This window comes from Cibotium barometz, chromosome 12 (genome assembly GCF_041138505.1).
Source record: "Cibotium barometz isolate CiBa-2024 chromosome 12, ASM4113850v1, whole genome shotgun sequence".
NCBI lineage: Eukaryota > Viridiplantae > Streptophyta > Polypodiopsida > Cyatheales > Cibotiaceae > Cibotium > Cibotium barometz.
Window position 1 is genome coordinate 39,003,136 of NC_141057.1, and position 19,489 is coordinate 39,022,624.

Consider the following 19,489-nt stretch of genomic DNA (forward strand, 5'->3'; position numbering starts at 1 on the left):
GAACGAGGCCGATCACACACAATTTATATAGTGTAGCGTGAACTGGTCATTGCGCTACGTAGTTTTTTTATATAGTAGTGTGAACTAATTATTGGGATATATAGTTGGGATTGTGGTTTGTCAGAGTTTATGATTAAAACTCTACCTTCGGAGAGGTGTCTTCAAAGGGATCCGTTATGCTGTATAAAGCATAAATATGACTTGTCTTTAAGACATGTTCTTTGATACTCAAAAGATATCACCCTTGGAACATAAGCTATTTGTTAAGCCCTACAACTACAAGAGCCATGCTGTACCTAGTCAAGGCCCAAGGTCATCTACTTGGTTTTTTCCATTCCTTCCTCTCTTTGCTATCAATAAAATTGTGGCTTTATTGCTATAGCTTTCTTGGAGTATTTTTGTGGTTTTGTGGGTTTTGGTCCACACAGTAGTGTTTCACTATCCAAATTTTTGCACAACCTCCAATGTATAAATTTCGTGGTTTTGGTGTCCACAAAGTAGTTTGCACCCAAAAAAAAAAAAGTTACACTATTCCAAATTTTGCACAACCTCCAATGTAGAATTGATAATGATGTTAGATCCTCACAAGAAGACTTCCAATAGGTCCTACACTACTTGATCCCCTGTATGCTTTATCTCCTCTCTTCACATAAAGTCACAAGAAGACTTCCAATAGGTCCTACACTACTTGATCCTCTGTATGCTTATCTACTCTCTTCACAGCAAGAAATCCCCGTTGCGTTTCAATAGTTTCTTGTAAGCCATGGTAGGAAAATCATATACATAAGGATAGCAAGTCAAGCTCCAAAAGAGTGGAGGGGGAAAACAATACAATTCAGGTAATAGGATAGCCCCCATAAAATGAAGCGAGTTTGCAAAAAATCATGATCTCCAAAAGAGTGGAAGGGGAGAACAAGACAATAGGTAATACAATAGGCCCCATAAAATGAAGTGCGTTTGCAAACAACCATGATCTCCAACTTTGCATCTCTTTGTTACACAGCAGCATGGATTATTATTAGTATTATTATTACATGCCTGAATGTGCCTACAATGATACAGCTGCAAGAAACAACACTCTGTACAACAGCAATATGGAATTATTATTACATGGCCACAAAATGTGGAATCCCTCATGTCCAGAAAAAGGATCTAAATCTAACCACGCTTTATATACCAACTCATCCCTCATCTGTACCTGCTTGCTAGTCATCATTGTACAAAACTTTCCAAAAAAAAAAACTTCACTCACAGAAGTACGTACACCACATGTACTCTTCATGTAAAGTACAGCTCTCCTCAGCTACCAAGGAGAAATGCCTTGACATCAAATCAGCCCAGAGGCCGATTTTTCAGAAGTTCTTAAGCTTGGAAAGCCAATCTTACTATGATCATATGTATTGACATAACGGCCTCCCGTGACTACCGTCTCAATGGCCGTTTGTTGCAAGCACACCGAACCATTCTAATCACTCTGTTTTCTCCTCTTCCTTGGACTTAGTGGCTGCTTTGTCCTCAGGCACCACCCCTTCTTTCATAAGGGACCCGTTTGTAGTCTGATGAGTTGAGTGTGCGAGAACATCTACAAAGTCATTCTTTAAACATTGGAAAAGACCCTTGGTTTCTCCCTTTGGTTCCTTTTTATTTATTTTGTCAGCATCAATGAAAGCAGGCTGGTTGGTTGAGGAGAGCAGCCGTGCCCACATTCGATCAGCAATGTTCACACGGTTCTGTTTTTCTGTTACTCTCTGCACCAATTCAAACAGTTTAAGTTCACCTTATTAACTGCCACACGCATGGATGATGCATGCACACACCTGCCACACGCACACTTAATAACCTAACAAGGCAAAAATCCTGTCTCCAAAAAAAAATTCAACAAGACAAGAAACTTGGTGATGACATACCGAAATTGGAATATATGCGTGACGACCATTTACAGGTCCAACTGTATATCCAGTATAACCTGCCATAGCTCCATGGATACCACTTTGGGCCAGCAAAGTACAATACACATTGTCTGCTGCATTGCTAGGAATAGCACGAATCATGTACGTGGGATCTGCAAAATGATCAATAATCAACAAATGCACAAAAAACACTCAATCATGTGTGCATGATCTCCCATACATGAGCATGTACATGTGCATACATATGATACATGACTAGGCCAGCTTGACAGGCAGTTATGCATGCAGTATGTTCACGTAAGCATTTCCATATAGTCCGTAAAAGCTTCCTGCTTACCGATATACTTCAAGTTCAGAACCTCTCTCTTTGTAGCAAGAAAATGATCCTACATTGAATCATCACAAGTATCAATTACTACAAGGCATAGCTGGAAAGCAAAGGGGTATACTTAAGAGTGCTTCTTTACTCCGTCCTTATGACTTCCACATACCTTGAGCTTCTGAGACATCCACATGCCTATGTCACGAAGCAATTGGTTTCCAGATGCATCACATGCATTTGTACTTTCCTCAAGAAGTTCTTGTCCTGCCCCTTCTGCTACAACTATTACCATGTGTCCACTTTCTCGTAGACGTTTTTCAACAAATTCATATAGCCCACCCTCACCTTCTAAATAGAAGGGTACCTCTGGTATCAAACATAGATCCTGCCATGATAAAACCCACGATAAATCGAAAACAAATCACAAAGTTGTGAGAAGCGTGCCTTTCTACAATCACAGTCAACAATTATACTCACCACATCACGACTTGCCAGAGTAGCATGCATCGCAATGTACCCTGTAAGCAAAGTACTAAAAACTTTCAGTGTATATTATAAAAAAGTATTCCAAAAACCTGTATGTATTATATGTGAAAGAGCCCAGAAAGATAATGAGATAGCAAACTTTTACTTAGCAGCCCCACCCCCCCCCCCCCCCCCCCCCTTTTCAACAAAGACCCTGCAGTCCCAAAATAAATAAAAACATAACTTCTGTCATATGCAATAAAAGAACATTTGGAGGAAAATGTTGTGATTAATATAATCACAAATCTAACAACTGAGCACTCATGTCCACAAAACAATAAAAAACTTGTCCTTGATTGAAATTTATTTTAGAGTTAGCCAAGTTATAGGGCACACCGTGGGCATGGGATTCCAGGTGAAATCTATGAGCCTTATGACAAACTCTCGTGATAAATGCTTCGGCAGCCTCTTCACTAGACATCCTGTCTCTGATTGGCTTTCAAGGTTCATAATCCTTGTTGGTGCGATTATCTCTACCAGACCCTTAAAGATGTTCTAACATTCAGCGAAAGTTTTGCTTTATTTTTTACCCAAAAATAGTACCCGTGCCTCTTTGCCCCATGTCCTGCTTTTCTTGGAGAACAGGGTGGCTCTGCTGAGCACCATTTAGGTCTGGCCCACAGCCATACAAGGATGCCTAATTTAACCACAGCCATGCCCAGTCCGTATGGCAACCCCCCCATGCTGTCTCGGCCCCCCTGTACTGCCTGTTCTGCAAGACCTGCACACTTCCTGCAAAAGGCCTTCATGCACATTGTGAGCCTCCCATGTGGATCAGTCACCCTAAAAAGGACCTGGCACAGCCCGTACACAATAGGGTTTGCCTGGACTGCCTGTGCAAGCATAAGTACCAGCATCCAGCCCTCCCATGGAGGATGCACACAGTACAGAGCCCACACAGAGGCCCGTTCCTGACCCTCTGCACACAGCACTTTGGACAGCTTGTCCATGTCTCATAGGCTTGCAATGAGATCCCTACAGAAGTGTCCACGCTCATGGGCATAAACCTAGCAAACTTTGCGCTGAGGCCCCTGCCCCCAAGGATTCCACCCATTCCGAGAACCATTATGAGCATTAATGCCTGGATCTTGTGCCGGGTTTGACAAAGGATTCTCCGAGCCCCTCTAAAAGCGAGCCCTCGGTGGACCCCACTGCCTCCCCCCTGGTGCGCCCCCCTCATCTTCCACCCACTCCCCTCCTCTGGCTTCTTCCACCCTTGGGGTCCGGCCACCACCGGACCAGGTCCCTGCCCCCCAAGCCTCTTCTCAGCCTCACCCCCCTCTCCTCCAGCTTCTCCTTAGCCACACCACCTTCCTCCCGCCCCCTCTGCCCCTCCCCAGGAGAGTATGGTTCACCCCCTTGCAGCAGTAAACCTCCGCGCACCTAGTACTAGTCCTGGCAGCAGTTCTCTGACCCAATGGCTCCCCGGCCGCATCTCTTCCCCCCGACTCCGAGGGCGCCCCTCCATGTCTTATGCATCACACCCACTGGATTATTCTTTTTTACATTGCCTCTCTTAGATGCCAGTTCACTCGAGGAGGGAAGAACATATCCGCCTCAAGTGCCTGCAACCGTGCAAGGGTAGTCACTACTCCCCCTCCAAACCGTCTTGGAAAGCCTCACTAGCCAAGGAGTAAACCTCCGCACACCCAGTACCAGTCCTGGCGGTTCTCTGACCCAATGGAGACCCTCATTTGCTCCTCCCCAGCCTCATCTCTTCCCCCCGACTCCAAGGGCGCCCCTCCACGTCTCATACGTCACCCGCTGGATTTATTCTTTTTTCCATTGCCTCTCTTAGATGCCAGTTCAATCGAGGAGGGAAGAACATATCCACCTCAAGTGATTGCGACCGTGCAAGGGTAGCCACTACTCCCCCTCCAAACCATCTTGGAAAACCTCACTAGCCGAGGAGAGGCCCTTCAGGGCCCGCAGCCTCTTCGCTTAGTCATTATTGGTATTATCTGAGTCTCAGTTGTGTAAGGCTTATGTCTTGTCCAGTGTGAACACCACTTATTAGGATTAGGTCAGAAGATAGGCCTTGGTGTCTATAAAAGCATTGTGCATGGTGGGAGTATTATCACGTAATACAATCATTCTTGTTTGATGCAGCTCTCTCATACTTGAGCTCTAACTCTCTCTTGCTCTCTCTCTCCCTCTAACCCTTGTACTTCGTTACCATGGCTTGCGGCTTATCTCTTCTTCCCCTCAAGCCTACTCACACACATCTTCATGATGAAGCTGTTCAAGCCTCCATAACCTGTGGACCTCCTGTATTTTCTACATGGTATCAGAGCCATGTTCTACCAAGCTTGAGCCCATCCATGAATGCACTTTTGCCTTGCGTTTTCCCCTTTGAAGAACCTGTTTGATCTCGTTGCCACTGCCACCCCTGCCCACTGCTCCCATGCCTCGCCATCGAGCACCACCTTGCGTTTTTTCTATCAGCCGGCTCTGTTGCTCGTCGCTCTACTCCCTCTGTCAGGATGCTTCCATTGCTTGGAAACAACGCCACAAAAGGGTCTTCATCAGCATCGAGGGGGGGTTCTTCCTAAATTTTTAGCTTTTATTTATGTTTGAGTCTAGGGTTATCTGGTCCTCCAAAATCTGAGTATTTTTGGATGTCTTTCTGGAGTTTTTGTCATGCCTTGATGCTATAAAAGGCAAAGATGTATTCTTATCCCAGTTAGGAGTCGGGAGGGGTGACTAAGCAATAATCTCAGCTTCGGTCATAAGCTGAATGGGAATAGTTATGGCACGGGAGGTGCGCATGCTAGGTCGCCTCTCTGCACTGATGTGATGGAGTTGGAGGTTGGTCACTTCTTTTGCATTCGGGTCTCACCACCTTCACTCTGAGGGGAAACAAGAATTATTGTATTATGTGATAATACTCCCACCATGTACAATGCTTTTATAGGCACCAAGGCCTTATCTTTTGACCTAACCCTTAATAAGAGGGTGTTCATACTGGACAAGACCTTACACCACTGAGACTCAGATAATTCCAACACCGGTGCCAACTCTCTCATACTTGAGCTCTAGTGCATCTCTCTCTCTCTCTCTCTATCTCTCTCTAACCCTTGTACTTCATTACCATGGCTTGAGGTTCATCTCTTCTTCCCCTCAAGCCTATTCTCTTCATGATGAAGCTGTTCAAGCCTCCATAACCTGTGGACCTCCTGTGTTTTCTACAGTCATGTGGATAGCCTCGTGGAATATCCGAGGACTAGGTGGCGCATTTTGCAGCAAGCAGAAAAAGGTAGTGTGCGAGGTGCTTCAGAGGGGGAGACCGAGACGCCCTCATGCTATAGGCGCATCATCTGACCAGGGGGCAGGACCAAAGAGTGCAAAAAGATTCTCCCTGAAGCTACCACATGATATCTCGAGCAGTCTCTGCTGGTGGCTCCAGTCTCCCCTCAAAGGCCGTGAAACACCGGGCCCTCCAGGTGAACCAGATGGTGAGGCTGCTGAGGAGCTCCCATCGTAAATCCCTCTCCTGTGTCCAGCTGGCGGACGAAAAATCCGGTGCCGAAACCAGGCGAGGCTGGCCCCTAATGAATCTAATGGCCTGACTGTCCTGCTCCATCTCATAGCCCATAGCAGGCCCTGACGAAGTCGACCAAGCAGCGGCACCCCACGTAAACATACCCTTTGGAGAGAGGGGGGCCAGAATACGCAGCATCTGCAGTCAAATCTGCTGCGCCTGAGGGCAATCCCAAAGGCAATGTCTCTGTGTCTCCATAGGGTGGCCGCATCGGACGCAGGCTGCCGGAAGACCGCTGTAAACAAGCCAGGTGCCAACTGCTGAGCCCCTGTGGGGGCGACCAGCCACTGGAAAGTCGAGATCCTGCGGGCCTGTCGACTAGCCCAGAGCCGAGCCCAGAAATCCTCCAGGAACTCCTGTGAGAGTCCCTGTAGCCGCCAATGCCCCGCTGCAGCTGGAGAGACCATCCTCCTCGCCATCAAAATATGTCTCCCCAGCCGAACAGTATACTGGAAAAAGGTGATCTCTGTGGCCTCAAGGGATGCATAAGGATCAAGCCACTCGTACTCCCCAGGGTCCCACTGTAACCGGGCCAAGGGGCGCGCTGCATATGCCCATATGCGCCAATCCGGGAGCACATCAGCAGGGTCGGGGTCAATATGCCACTTCCGAGAAGCGACAGCCACTACCCGTATCCTCTGAAAGGTGCACTCTGCAACCAAAGGCGACTCCACCTCCACTCTCTGAAGTCTGCCCTCATCTTGAATCTCATAGTAGAGGCATCTGCCATCCTCAGTGCAAGCTCTGACAGCAATCAGGATCTCCAACTGAGTAAAGGCTCCCATCCACCGTGGGGCCACTGGCTCGAAAGGCGTGAACCACTCCTCTGTGAGTGCCTCCTGAATATCATCCCTCATAATCATCCCCCCTCTGAAGTGACTCAGCCTCTCCACCTGGATCTCCTCTGGGAGACTGCAGAAGGCCTGCCAGTCTCAAAAACTGCGTGCTGGGCCTGCCGCCGCTAAAGGTTCCCAGGCTAGACGAGGCCGAGAACCTAGCATATGACCCTGCTCTGTGCGAACCGCTGGGCTCCAGATGAGCGGCTGTCTGGCCCGCTCCTCAACACAAGAAGGAGGTCGCTGAGAGAGCCCCGGTCTCAGCAGCTCCCAAGCTCTCAGGATACTCAAAGCAAATCTGTCCTCCCATCCTCTACTACTGAGGCCTGTCCTCCTCATCTCTATGAAGATCCAACGAATCTCTGGTGCCCAAGTGCCCCCTGCTGGGGGAGCCCGAGCCTGCAGCCGCTGCAAGAGAAGCTCTTTCCAAGGCTCAGCGCCTGGAAGTAGCCCCCGAACAATAAGCTTCCCCAATAAGGCTCTCCTCTGATCGACAGGATCTATAATGCCCAAGCCTCCCTGAGCCAGCGGAAGTGTAATAACTGCCCATGCAACCTTTGCCCGGGCTGGCTGACCGTCCCGCCCAGACCAAAGAAAGTTCCTGATCAGCCTCTGTACCTGGCTGATGCAAGAGCTCGAGAAGATCCAGCAAGACGTAATGTACCACATGGTCGCTAGCAGCACCTGATTTGCCACCACCACCCTCCCAGCCAAGGATAGTCGAGCTGTACTCCAATACAAAAGCTTCTTCCGAATGCTCAGAAGAAGCGGGGCAATCTGCTGCTCAGGTGACAAATCTAGTCCAATCTGGCATCCCAAATACCGCACTGCTGTGCCAGGAGGAATCCATCTAAAACCGGGGTCCGGGCTCCATGCCGGAGTGGGAGCACTACTGATCCAAAAGGCCACTGTCTTGCGCCAATTGATCAATGCTCCCAAAGCTGCACTAAAAACCTGGAGCGACTGCTCTGCCCAAAGAAGATTGGCCTCTTGGCCATGCAAAAATAAGCCCGTGTCGTCTGCAAACTCAGCATCAAGCAGGTCCTCCCCTTGGACTGGGAGCTGCAGTCCTCTCAAACCAACCTCCTCTCCCGTCAAATACATGCTCATAACCTCCGCAAAGAAGAGAAAAAGAAAAGGGGCGAGGGGACACCCCTGTCGGACTGATCTGGTCAGCTCAAAACTCGGCCCTCGTCCTCCTGCAATTAACACTTAGCTACGAGTTGTGGAGTACAAAGCCGCCACCCCTCTGATCCATCCTGGCTCAAAGCCCAGGCGAAGCATAGTGCCCTCTAAGAAACCCCAATCAACTCTATCGTATGCCTTCTCAAAATCGAGAAGCATCACGACCAAGTCCTCGCCAAGAAATCTAGCTCGGGCCGTCGCCTCCCAGAAAGTAAAGATGTTGTCAAGGATACTGCGCTCCTTGACGAATCCTGTCTGGGTAGCATGAATCAACTCTCCCAAAAAGGGCTGGATCCTCAAACTCAAGGCCTTTGCTAAGACCTTGTAGACAGTGTTGAGAATCGTAATAGGCCTCCAATGCCGAATATCATCTGACACTCCCTCCCCCTTGGGGATAAGAAAGATCAAGCCCTCTGAAAAGCTCTGTGGCATCACCCCAGTGTCCAAAACATACTGAAAGCCCCTGCGGAGGCCTGGCCCCAAAAGGTCCCAATAGCGCATAAAAAAGGCCGGCATCAGTCCGTCCTCCCCTGGGCAACTATGTCGCGGCAGGACCCTCAAGGCCTCGGCAAGCTCAATCTCTGAAAGAGGCGCACCAAGAACTGTACGCATACGATCTGTGACCCTCCTCTGCACATGGGCCCACACAGTCTGTCTGCAAGCATCTCTGTCCTCAGTGGCTGGCTCCGCTAAAAGCAGGTCTCTATAAAATGCAGTGGCAATGGCTCTGATCTCCCCGGGCTCAGTAGCTACCGATCCATCCGGTCTACCAAGCTAACGGACTCCTGCCGGAGCATGGCGGGGTCTAGTGATCTCAAAAAACTCCCCAGTCACTCTATCACCAAGCTACGTCCACTGAGAGGCCTGACGACGATAGTAAAACTCATATCTCTGCTCCTCTGCCTCTCTAACCTCCTGGCATGCCTGGCTCAGCTGTGACGCCAACCACTGTAAGGCTTATGTCTTGTCCAGTGTGAACACCACTTATTAAGGATTAGGTCAGAAGATAGGCCTTGGTGTCTATAAAAGCATTGTGCATGGTGGGAGTATTATCACGTAATACAATCATTCTTGTTTGATGCAGCTCTCTCATACTTGAGCTCTACTACTCTCTCTTGCTCTCTCTCTCCCTCTAACCCTTGTACTTCGTTACCATGGCTTGAGGCTTATCTCGTCTTCCCCTCAAGCCTACTCACACACATCTTCATGATGAAGCTGTTCAAGCCTCCATAACCTGTGGACCTCCTGTATTTTCTACATGGTATCAGAGCCATGTTCTACCAAGCTTGAGCCCATCCATGAATGCACTTTTGCCTTGCGTTTTCCCTTTTGAAGAACCTCTTTGATCTCGTTGCCACTGCCACCCCTGCCCACTGCTCCCATGCCTCGCCATCGAGCACCACTTTGCGTTTTTTCTATCAGCCGGCTCTGTTGCTCGTCGCTCTACTCCCTCTGTCAGGATGCTTCCATTGCTTGGAAACAACGCCACAAAAGGGTCTTCATCAGCATCGAGGGGGGGTTCTTCCTAAATTTTTAGCTTTTATTTATGTTTGAGTCTAGGGTTATCTGGTCCTCCAAAATCTGAGTATTTTTGGATGTCTTTCTGGAGTTTTTGTCATGCCTTGATGCTATAAAAGGCAAAGATGTATTCTTATCCCAGTAGGAGTCGGGAGGGGTGACTAAGCAATAATCTCAGCTTCGGTCATAAGCTGAATGGGAATAGTTATGGCACGGGAGGTGCGCATGCTAGGTCGCCTCTCTGCACTGATGTGATGGAGTTGGAGGTTGGTCACTTCTTTTGCATTCGGGTCTCACCACCTTCACTCTGAGGGGAAACAAGAATTATTGTATTATGTGATAATACTCCCACCATGTACAATGCTTTTCTAGGCACCAAGGCCTTATCTTTTGACCTAACCCTTAATAAGAGGGTGTTCATACTGGACAAGACCTTACACCACTGAGACTCAGATAATTCCAACACCGGTGCCAACTCTCTCATACTTGAGCTCTAGTGCATCTCTCTCTCTCTCTCTCTATCTCTCTCTAACCCTTGTACTTCATTACCATGGCTTGAGGTTCATCTCTTCTTCCCCTCAAGCCTATTCTCTTCATGATGAAGCTGTTCAAGCCTCCATAACCTGTGGACCTCCTGTGTTTTCGACAGTCATGTGGATAGCCTCGTGGAATATCCGACTAGGTGGCGCATTTTGCAGCAAGCAGAAAAAGGTAGTGTGCGAGGTGCTTCAGAGGGGGAGACCTAGACGCCCTCATGCTATAGGCGCATCATCTGACCAGGGGGCAGGACCAAAGAGTGCAAAAAGATTCTCCCTGAAGCTACCACATGATATCTCGAGCAGTCTCTGCTGGTGGCTCCAGTCTCCCCTCAAAGGCCGTGAAACACCGGGCCCTCCAGGTGAACCAGATGGTGAGGCTGCTGAGGAGCTCCCATCGTAAATCCCTCTCCTGTGTCCAGCTGGCGGACGAAAAATCCGGTGCCGAAACCAGGCGAGGCTGGCCCCTAATGAATCTAATGGCCTGACTGTCCTGCTCCATCTCATAGCCCATAGCAGGCCCTGACGAAGTCGACCAAGCAGCGGCACCCCACGTAAACATACCCTTTGGAGAGAGGGGGGCCAGAATACGCAGCATCTGCAGTCAAATCTGCTGCGCCTGAGGGCAATCCCAAAGGCAATGTCTCTGTGTCTCCATAGGGTGGCCGCATCGGACGCAGGCTGCCGGAAGACCGCTGTAAACAAGCCAGGTGCCAACTGCTGAGCCCCTGTGGGGGCGACCAGCCACTGGAAAGTCGAGATCCTGCGGGCCTGTCGACTAGCCCAGAGCCGAGCCCAGAAATCCTCCAGGAACTCCTGTGAGAGTCCCTGTAGCCGCCAATGCCCCGCTGCAGCTGGAGAGACCATCCTCCTCGCCATCAAAATATGTCTCCCCAGCCGAACAGTATACTGGAAAAAGGTGATCTCTGTGGCCTCAAGGGATGCATAAGGATCAAGCCACTCGTACTCCCCAGGGTCCCACTGTAACCGGGCCAAGGGGCGCGCTGCATATGCCCATATGCGCCAATCCGGGAGCACATCAGCAGGGTCGGGGTCAATATGCCACTTCCGAGAAGCGACAGCCACTACCCGTATCCTCTGAAAGGTGCACTCTGCAACCAAAGGCGACTCCACCTCCACTCTCTGAAGTCTGCCCTCATCTTGAATCTCATAGTAGAGGCATCTGCCATCCTCAGTGCAAGCTCTGACAGCAATCAGGATCTCCAACTGAGTAAAGGCTCCCATCCACCGTGGGGCCACTGGCTCGAAAGGCGTGAACCACTCCTCTGTGAGTGCCTCCTGAATATCATCCCTCATAATCATCCCCCCTCTGAAGTGACTCAGCCTCTCCACCTGGATCTCCTCTGGGAGACTGCAGAAGGCCTGCCAGTCTCCAAAACTGCGTGCTGGGCCTGCCGCTAAAGGTTCCCAGGCTAGACGAGGCCGAGAACCCAGCATATGACCCTGCTCTGTGCGAACCGCTGGGCTCTCGATGAGCGGCTGTCTGGCCCGCTCCTCAACACAAGAAGGAGGTCGCTGAGAGAGCCCCGGTCTCAGCAACTCCCAAGCTCTCAGGATACTCAAAGCAAATCTGTCCTCCCATCCTCTACTGAGGCCTGTCCTCCTCATCTCTATGAAGATCCAACGAATCTCTGGTGCCCAAGTGCCCCCTGCTGGGGGAGCCCGAGCCTGCAGCCGCTGCAAGAGAAGCTCTTTCCAAGGCTCAGCGCCTGGAAGTAGCCCCCGAACAATAAGCTTCCCCAATAAGGCTCTCCTCTGATCGACAGGATCTATAATGCCCAAGCCTCCCTGAGCCAGCGGAAGTGTAATAACTGCCCATGCAACCTTTGCCCGGGCTGGCTGACCGTCCCGCCCAGACCAAAGAAAGTTCCTGATCAGCCTCTGTACCTGGCTGATGCAAGAGCTCGAGAAGATCCAGCAAGACGTAATGTACCACATGGTCGCTAGCAGCACCTGATTTGCCACCACCACCCTCCCAGCCAAGGATAGTCGAGCTGTACTCCAATACAAAAGCTTCTTCCGAATGCTCAGAAGAAGCGGGGCAATCTGCTGCTCAGGTGACAAATCTAGTCCAATCTGGCATCCCAAATACCGCACTGCTGTGCCAAGAGGAATCCATCTAAAACCGGGGTCCGGGCTCCATGCCGGAGTGGGAGCACTACTGATCCAAAAGGCCACTGTCTTGCGCCAATTGATCAATGCTCCCGAAGCTACACTAAAAACCTGAAGCGACTGCTCTGCCCAAAGAAGATTGGCCTCTTGGCCATGCAAAAATAAGCCCGTGTCGTCCGCAAACTCAGCATCAAGCAGGTCCTCCCCCCGGACTGGGAGCTGGAGTCCTCTCAAACCAACCTCCTCTGCCGTCAAATACATGCTCATAACCTCCGCAAAGAAGAGAAAAAGAAAAGGGGCGAGGGGACACCCCTGTCGGACTGATCTCGGCAGCTCAAAACCCGGCCCTCGTCCTCCTGCAATCAACACCTGGCTACGAGCTGTGGAGTACAAAGCCGCCACCCCTCTGATCCATCCTGGCTCAAAGCCCAGGCGAAGCATAGTGCCCTCTAAGAAACCCCAATCAACTCTATCGTATGCCTTCTCAAAATCGAGAAGCATCACGACCAAGTCCTCGCCAAGAAATCTAGCTCGGGCCGTCGCCTCCCAGAAAGTAAAGATGTTGTCAAGGATACTGCGCTCCTTGACGAATCCTGTCTGGGTAGCATGAATCAACTCCCCGAAAAAGGGCTGGATCCTCAAACTCAAGGCCTTTGCTAAGACCTTGTAGACAGTGTTGAGAATCGTAATAGGCCTCCAATGCCGAATATCATCTGATACTCCCTCCCCCTTGGGGATAAGAAAGATCAAGCCCTCTGAAAAGCTCTGTGGTATCACCCCAGTGTCCAAAACATACTGAAAGCCCCTGCGGAGGCCTGGCCCCAAAAGGTCCCAATAGCGCATAAAAGAGGCCGGCGTCAGTCCGTCCTCCCCTAGGCAACTATGTCGCGGCAGGACCCTCAAGGCCTCGGCAAGCTCAATCTCTGAAAGAGGCGCACCAAGAACTGTACGCATACGATCTGTGACCCTCCTCTGCACATGGGCCCACACAGTCTGTCTGCAAGCATCTCTGTCCTCAGTGGATGGCTCCGCTGAAAGCAGGTCTCTATAAAATGCAGTGGCAATGGCTCTGATCTCCCCGGGCTCAGTAGCTACCGATCCATCCGGTCTACCAAGCTGACGGACTCCTGCCCGAGCATGGCGGGGTCCAGTGATCTCAAAAAACTCCCCAGTCACTCTATCACCAAGCTGCGTCCACTGAGAGGCCTGACGACGATAGTAAAACTCATATCTCTGCTCCTCTGCCTCTCTAACCTCCTGGCGTGCCTGGCTCAGCTGTGACGCCAACCACTGTAAGGCTTATGTCTTGTCCAGTGTGAACACCACTTATTAAGGATTAGGTCAGAAGATAGGCCTTGGTGTCTATAAAAGCATTGTGCATGGTGGGAGTATTATCACGTAATACAATCATTCTTGTTTGATGCAGCTCTCTCATACTTGAGCTCTACTACTCTCTCTTGCTCTCTCTCTCCCTCTAACCCTTGTACTTCGTTACCATGGCTTGAGGCTTATCTCTTCTTCCCCTCGAGCCTACTCACACACATCTTCATGATGAAGCTGTTCAAGCCTCCATAACCTGTGGACCTCCTGTATTTTCTACATGGTATCAGAGCCAAGCTTGAGCCCATCCATGAATGCACTTTTGCCTTGTGTTTTCCCCTTTGAAGAACCTGTTTGATCTCGTTGCCACTGCCACCCCTGCCCACTGCTCCCATGCCTCGCCATCGAGCACCACTTTGCGTTTTTTCTATCAGCCGGCTCTGTTGCTCGTCGCTCTACTCCCTCTGTCAGGATGCTTCCATTGCTTGGAAACAACGCCACAAAAGGGTCTTCATCAGCATGGAGGGGGGGTTCTTCTAAATTTTTAGCTTTTATTTATGTTTGAGTCTAGGGTTATCTCATCCTCCAAAATCTGAGTATTTTTGGATGTCTTTCTGAAGTTTTTGTCATGCCTTGATGCTATAAAAGGCAAAGATGTATTCTTATCCCAGTTAGGAGTCGGGAGGGGTGACTAAGCAATAATCTCAGCTTCGGTCATAAGCTGAATGGGAATAGTTATGGCACGGGAGGTGCGCATGCTAGGTCGCCTCTCTGCACTGATGTGATGGAGTTGGAGGTTGGTCACTTCTTTTGCATTTGGGTCTCACCACCTTCACTCTGAGGGGAAACAAGAATTATTGTATCATGTGATAATACTCCCACCATGTACAATGCTTTTATAGGCACCAAGGCCTTATCTTTTGACCTAACCCTTAATAAGAGGGTGTTCATACTGGACAAGACCTTACACCACTGAGACTCAGATAATTCCAACACCGGTGTCAACTCTCTCATACTTGAGCTCTAGTGCATCTCTCTCTCTCTCTCTCTATCTCTCTCTAACCCTTGTACTTCATTACCATGGCTTGAGGTTCATCTCTTCTTCCCCTCAAGCCTATTCTCTTCATGATGAAGCTGTTCAAGCCTCCATAACCTGTGGACCTCCTGTGTTTTCTACAGTCATGTGGATAGCCTCGTGGAATATCCGAGGACTAGGTGGCGCATTTTGCAGCAAGCAGAAAAAGGTAGTGTGCGAGGTGCTTCAGAGGGGGAGACCTAGACGCCCTCATGCTATAGGCGCATCATCTGACCAGGGGGCAGGACCAAAGAGTGCAAAAAGATTCTCCCTGAAGCTACCACATGATATCTCGAGCATCCCCTGCGTACAAACACATAGTAGACAGTGCTGTGGTTCACCTCTCAACCATAGCTCCTGCGGAGCACTCCCAAGCAAGCGTCTCATACCACCTTCGCCCACCCCTCCGAGGTGTGTGGCTAGAGTTTAACGTCTAGGCCTTGCATGGGTTGATCCCCCTTCGTTGGATGTGCATTTATGAGCCAATAACTCATTTATATAGGCTTGGGGCTAATAATAAAGCAAGAGAACACTTATTAATAGATATAGTTAAATATAGGCTTTCACATTAACCCACACCTGTATAGTGTCCATAAGTAACTTATTCCCTATGCATCCCCTCTCGGACCACACCCTTGGTATAAGCCTAGCCTCAAAAACCCCATCAGCTGTTAATGGTGGCCAATAGGGCCCGTAGCATTCTCCCTCCTTTATTCTAAACCTCCCACACATATGTTAAAGTAGTAACTAGTCAAAGAGATAGGGAGAAACTCCTTAGAGATTTTGCAATCTCATAAGAGCTCTCAACTTTCAGTATGACCTCTCCACTTGTTTGACATCTCTAGAACATTCTTGTTCTTAAGTGCAAACTTAAAAATATCCAAAATTCATTCTGGTTTTAGTGGAACATTCCGAGTCCGCTCTTTGAGTTAAACAACTCAAGCCAAAAATTCTCTTCACATGTCCATTTTACGAAAGGAGGGAATTTGTAAACTAGAGATAAACGAATTGAATAATCTAAAGCTTAGCTCATTACTAAGCTATATTCTCACAACCTTCAGTTGTATGAGAAAGTCAAGTACATCTCGAATCTATCAGTCAATAAATATGTGGTCAAAGACCAAACACAGTTTTCGCAATCGGAAATTAATCTCTCAAAGCAGGTTATATCCCCAGCCACAACTCCTACGTCCCATACATAGAACAAATCACTTCATATACCTTATCACCTCATTCAACCTTACAAATGAACAATAGTCTATCAACATTCAATGTTTCTAACACCTTACCTAATTGAGAATGTCCTAGGTGATAATCACCCATTCAATGTTTCAACGTTAACTAATTGAGAATGTCCTAGGTGATAATCAACATGTTCATACTGGGCTGAAAAGGTGCCCGACCTTCGGCCACTTGACCAAGCTGGTTTACACATGCTTAGGTGGCCCAAAATTGGTCCAAAACTGCCCCAAATCAGTTCCTAAACTGCCAAATCATGTCCCCATGTCACCAAAATAATTGGTACATGAGACAAAGGCTCGGGCCAAGAATTAAGCTGATGGCTGGGTGGTGAGTCCACTAGCTCTATGAGTTTCTTGTTCAACCATAATGCATAGATGGGCTTGAATACCCAAACTGCATGTACCTTGGTCCTCTTCACCATATTCAAATATGTAAGCGGTCACCCTTGCTACATACAATGCATAATACATACATACATAAGCAGATGACAAAACCTAACAAACCGGGCACACGGGAAATGCGAATTGAAGACACAACATACTCACCACTATATCGGCCCATCAATTTGACAAGACCAATACCATTCTGCACACTCTCTGCTTCTGTATGTGCAGCATTGATAGCCCTTTGAGCCTCCTCCACAGCCGTATCAAAACCAAAAGACCTATCAATCACCTAAAACAAAAAAAAGATTAAGAGCAGAATCATCACCCCTGGTGCATTCTCTGCATACATAAGAAAAACTTAAAATGCATAATTAGCAACTTTAACTTACAGAAATATCATTGTCAATTGTCTTTGGTATCCCTGTAACAGCAACCTTCAAACCTCGCCTTCTCACCTCCTACATGCCATCAGATTTAGAGGAGTTGATTAAGTGAACACAAAAAGAGAAAGCAAGCTTATGAATAGGCCCTAGTTTTCATTTTTTATTGTATCTGTTTACAAGCAATTCAACATAGACAACTGAAATATGCCAAAAACAAAAGGCAGTCATCACCTCATATATCACGGCTGCACCTTTCTGGGTTCCATCACCCCCAATAATATATACCTGTTCAAAAAAACACATGATTTTCTTGCCCACACATCCAGCCAAACAACTCTTTCCCCATTTTTCCATTGATGAGAAAAAAAAAAACGTTCAAAGCGCAAATTACCTGATTGATGCCACGGTCCTCGATACTGCTCACAATTTTGGTAGTATCATGGCCACCCCGCGAAGTCCCAAGTATGGTCCCTCCACGCTTGTGGATATCATTGACAACTTTTGGATTCAAAGGTAGAGTATTTCGGGCATAAAATCCTCTGTAACCACCCTGGATAAACACCAAAATTTAAAGGTTAAAGCATTTCAAAGGATCTCTAGCAATAAGCATAACACAAAAAGCCAGCCTTGGACACAAGGACCAAAAATCTACGAGTTTACTTCTTCCTCCATAAGCATGGTAGAAGAGTTAGAGAAGAACAAGGAAAGAGTCAAAGTCAGATAGAAGACGAGAGAGAGAGAGAGAGAGAGAGAGAGAGAGAGAGAGAGAGTTCTTGAGAAAAAAAGAAAGAAAGTTATATTAAGTGTTTACAAAAAAAGAAAGAAAGAAAGTTATATTAAGCGTCTACAAAAGACCCGAAGGGTCTATAAGACCAAGAAGTGTTACAATAGCTACAGGATCGTGAATACAAAACAAAATAAACTAGATACATCTGTCATAGCGGGCATGGGGAGCATGTGGATACATGTGAAGGGAATATCTCCATATCACTACAATACAAAGAAGTCTGCACAGGTAAAAAGCCCCTTATCAACTCTATGACCCTAAGGCCAAGAAGGTGCAAGTGAGCAGAGATGTCCAGATTCAGGAGTCGTCTTGACAGGTGAAGGAAAAGCATTCCTCATCTTCACCTAGCAGTGGGCAGAAGCAAATCCAAGAAATTACACCACCACTAGCCATGGCGCCAGTTCCCCTTCCACCATGTCAGGGGCAGCAGACAATCCTACTTAACGAATCAGATGAGGAGAAAGAGCCTGCAGTGCCATGACAGGACAAGCCATTCCCTAAGTGATACTTGCAACTTCTGGATGATGCAGCACCGCCAGCCACTGAGGAGGTTGCACCTAATGTTCAAAAGTCCAGACGAGTTCAGGAAAATTTGGTCAATTACACACTTGTGGTGCAGCGCAGTGCACGAGCCCGTGAGGTGCGAGAGGCCCCTCATTGTATGGCAGCCATGTAGACAGAGTATGACTCCATTCTTTGCTACCATACTTGGGACCTTGTGCATAGGCCTCCACGACACAAGGTTATCGGGACCAAGTGGGTCTACATGGCTAAGTACAGATCCCTGATGACACATTGGAGAAGTACAAGACCCGGCTTGTGGCCAAAGGTTTTGCACAGGTGAAAGGTCGTGATTTTCAGGAAACCTTCGACCTCACAGCTCCCATTTGAATGGTTTTGGCATTGGCAGCCCACGAAAAGTGACCCATATACTAGATGGATGTGAAATCAGCCTTCTTATGCAGTGACCTTGAGGAGGAGATATATGTGGAGAAGCCCCCAGAATTCGTTGTCCCGAATTCAGAAGGCAAAGTGTGCACATTACAAAACGCACCACATTGTTTAAAACAGGCTCCACAAGCTTGGTACCACTGGATTGATTCCTTTTTTTGAAGGTATTGGTCTCACTTGAAGCCCATTGGATGCAAACTTGCATGTTTTTCTTGATAAGCGCAGGTGCATGGTCATCGTCTTGTATGTGGATGATCTAATCATAACAGGTGGTCACGAGGAGAAGATTGTTCATACCAAGGAGATGCTAAGACAAGAGTTTGAGATGACAGACCTCGGTCTCATGCACTATTGCTTGGGCATTGAAATCTAGCAGGAGTCAATAAAGATCTTCATCTCATAGCAACAAAAGTATATAGCAATTATACTTAAAGCATTTGCCATGGCTAAGTGCAAGGCAGTTGTGACGCCTAAGGAGGTTGGGTCAAAGCTTAAGCTATTATTGCAATGGTTGTGTCAAAAGGTTTGGTAGATGAGACCTTGTACAAGGAGTCTCATTTTATTTTTTTCTTCTTTTTTTTCCCGACTGGCCTTAGGCCCAAGATCCTCTCATAGTTACCACTTTTCACTGCCTGTAGGCTGCCCACCCATAGGCGATGCCGCTGAGGAAGCACATTGTGGGATTTTGTCACCATTTGGTCCCTCCACCAGTCTTGACCATTGTTTTACACACTGAACGGAGCCAAGGTGTGAATGGGGATTTTCCACAGAAGCAAGCTGAAGCATTCACTGGCATATTTTGGCCTGAAAGATGGCAACAGAGTATGAACTACATGGGA

The 19,489-nt window shown here is 48.2% G+C and overlaps 2 protein-coding genes across 2 annotated transcripts in view; both read right to left on the reverse strand.

The window, feature by feature from the left end:
- Positions 1 to 1,078: 1,078 nt before the first annotated feature.
- Positions 1,079 to 19,489, reverse strand: part of LOC147633379 (ATP-dependent 6-phosphofructokinase 6-like) — a 51,482-nt gene continuing 33,071 nt past the window's right edge. Inside the window, exons 6-14 of the mRNA XM_086806442.1 lie at positions 17,304 to 17,462; positions 17,144 to 17,197; positions 16,919 to 16,987; positions 16,689 to 16,818; positions 2,710 to 2,750; positions 2,402 to 2,617; positions 2,248 to 2,296; positions 1,908 to 2,062; positions 1,079 to 1,748 (exon numbers count right to left, since the gene is read on the reverse strand). Of these exons, the coding sequence (XP_086662568.1) occupies positions 1,470 to 1,748; positions 1,908 to 2,062; positions 2,248 to 2,296; positions 2,402 to 2,617; positions 2,710 to 2,750; positions 16,689 to 16,818; positions 16,919 to 16,987; positions 17,144 to 17,197; positions 17,304 to 17,462 (1,152 nt within the window). The 3' untranslated portion in view covers positions 1,079 to 1,469. The remainder of the gene's footprint in view (positions 1,749 to 1,907; positions 2,063 to 2,247; positions 2,297 to 2,401; positions 2,618 to 2,709; positions 2,751 to 16,688; positions 16,819 to 16,918; positions 16,988 to 17,143; positions 17,198 to 17,303; positions 17,463 to 19,489) is intronic.
- On the reverse strand, positions 10,560 to 14,087 carry LOC147633380 (uncharacterized). Its single transcript, XM_086805844.1, has one exon. It carries the CDS (start codon positions 13,458 to 13,460, stop codon positions 10,590 to 10,592), a length of 2,871 nt encoding a protein of 956 aa, XP_086661970.1. The 5' UTR covers positions 13,461 to 14,087; the 3' UTR covers positions 10,560 to 10,589.

What these genes read in the sequence shown, in the direction of transcription:
- LOC147633380 (XM_086805844.1), bottom strand. Translation starts at nt 13,460, where the DNA reads ATGCGTACAGTTCTTGGTGCGCCTCTTTCAGAGATTGAGCTTGCCGAG.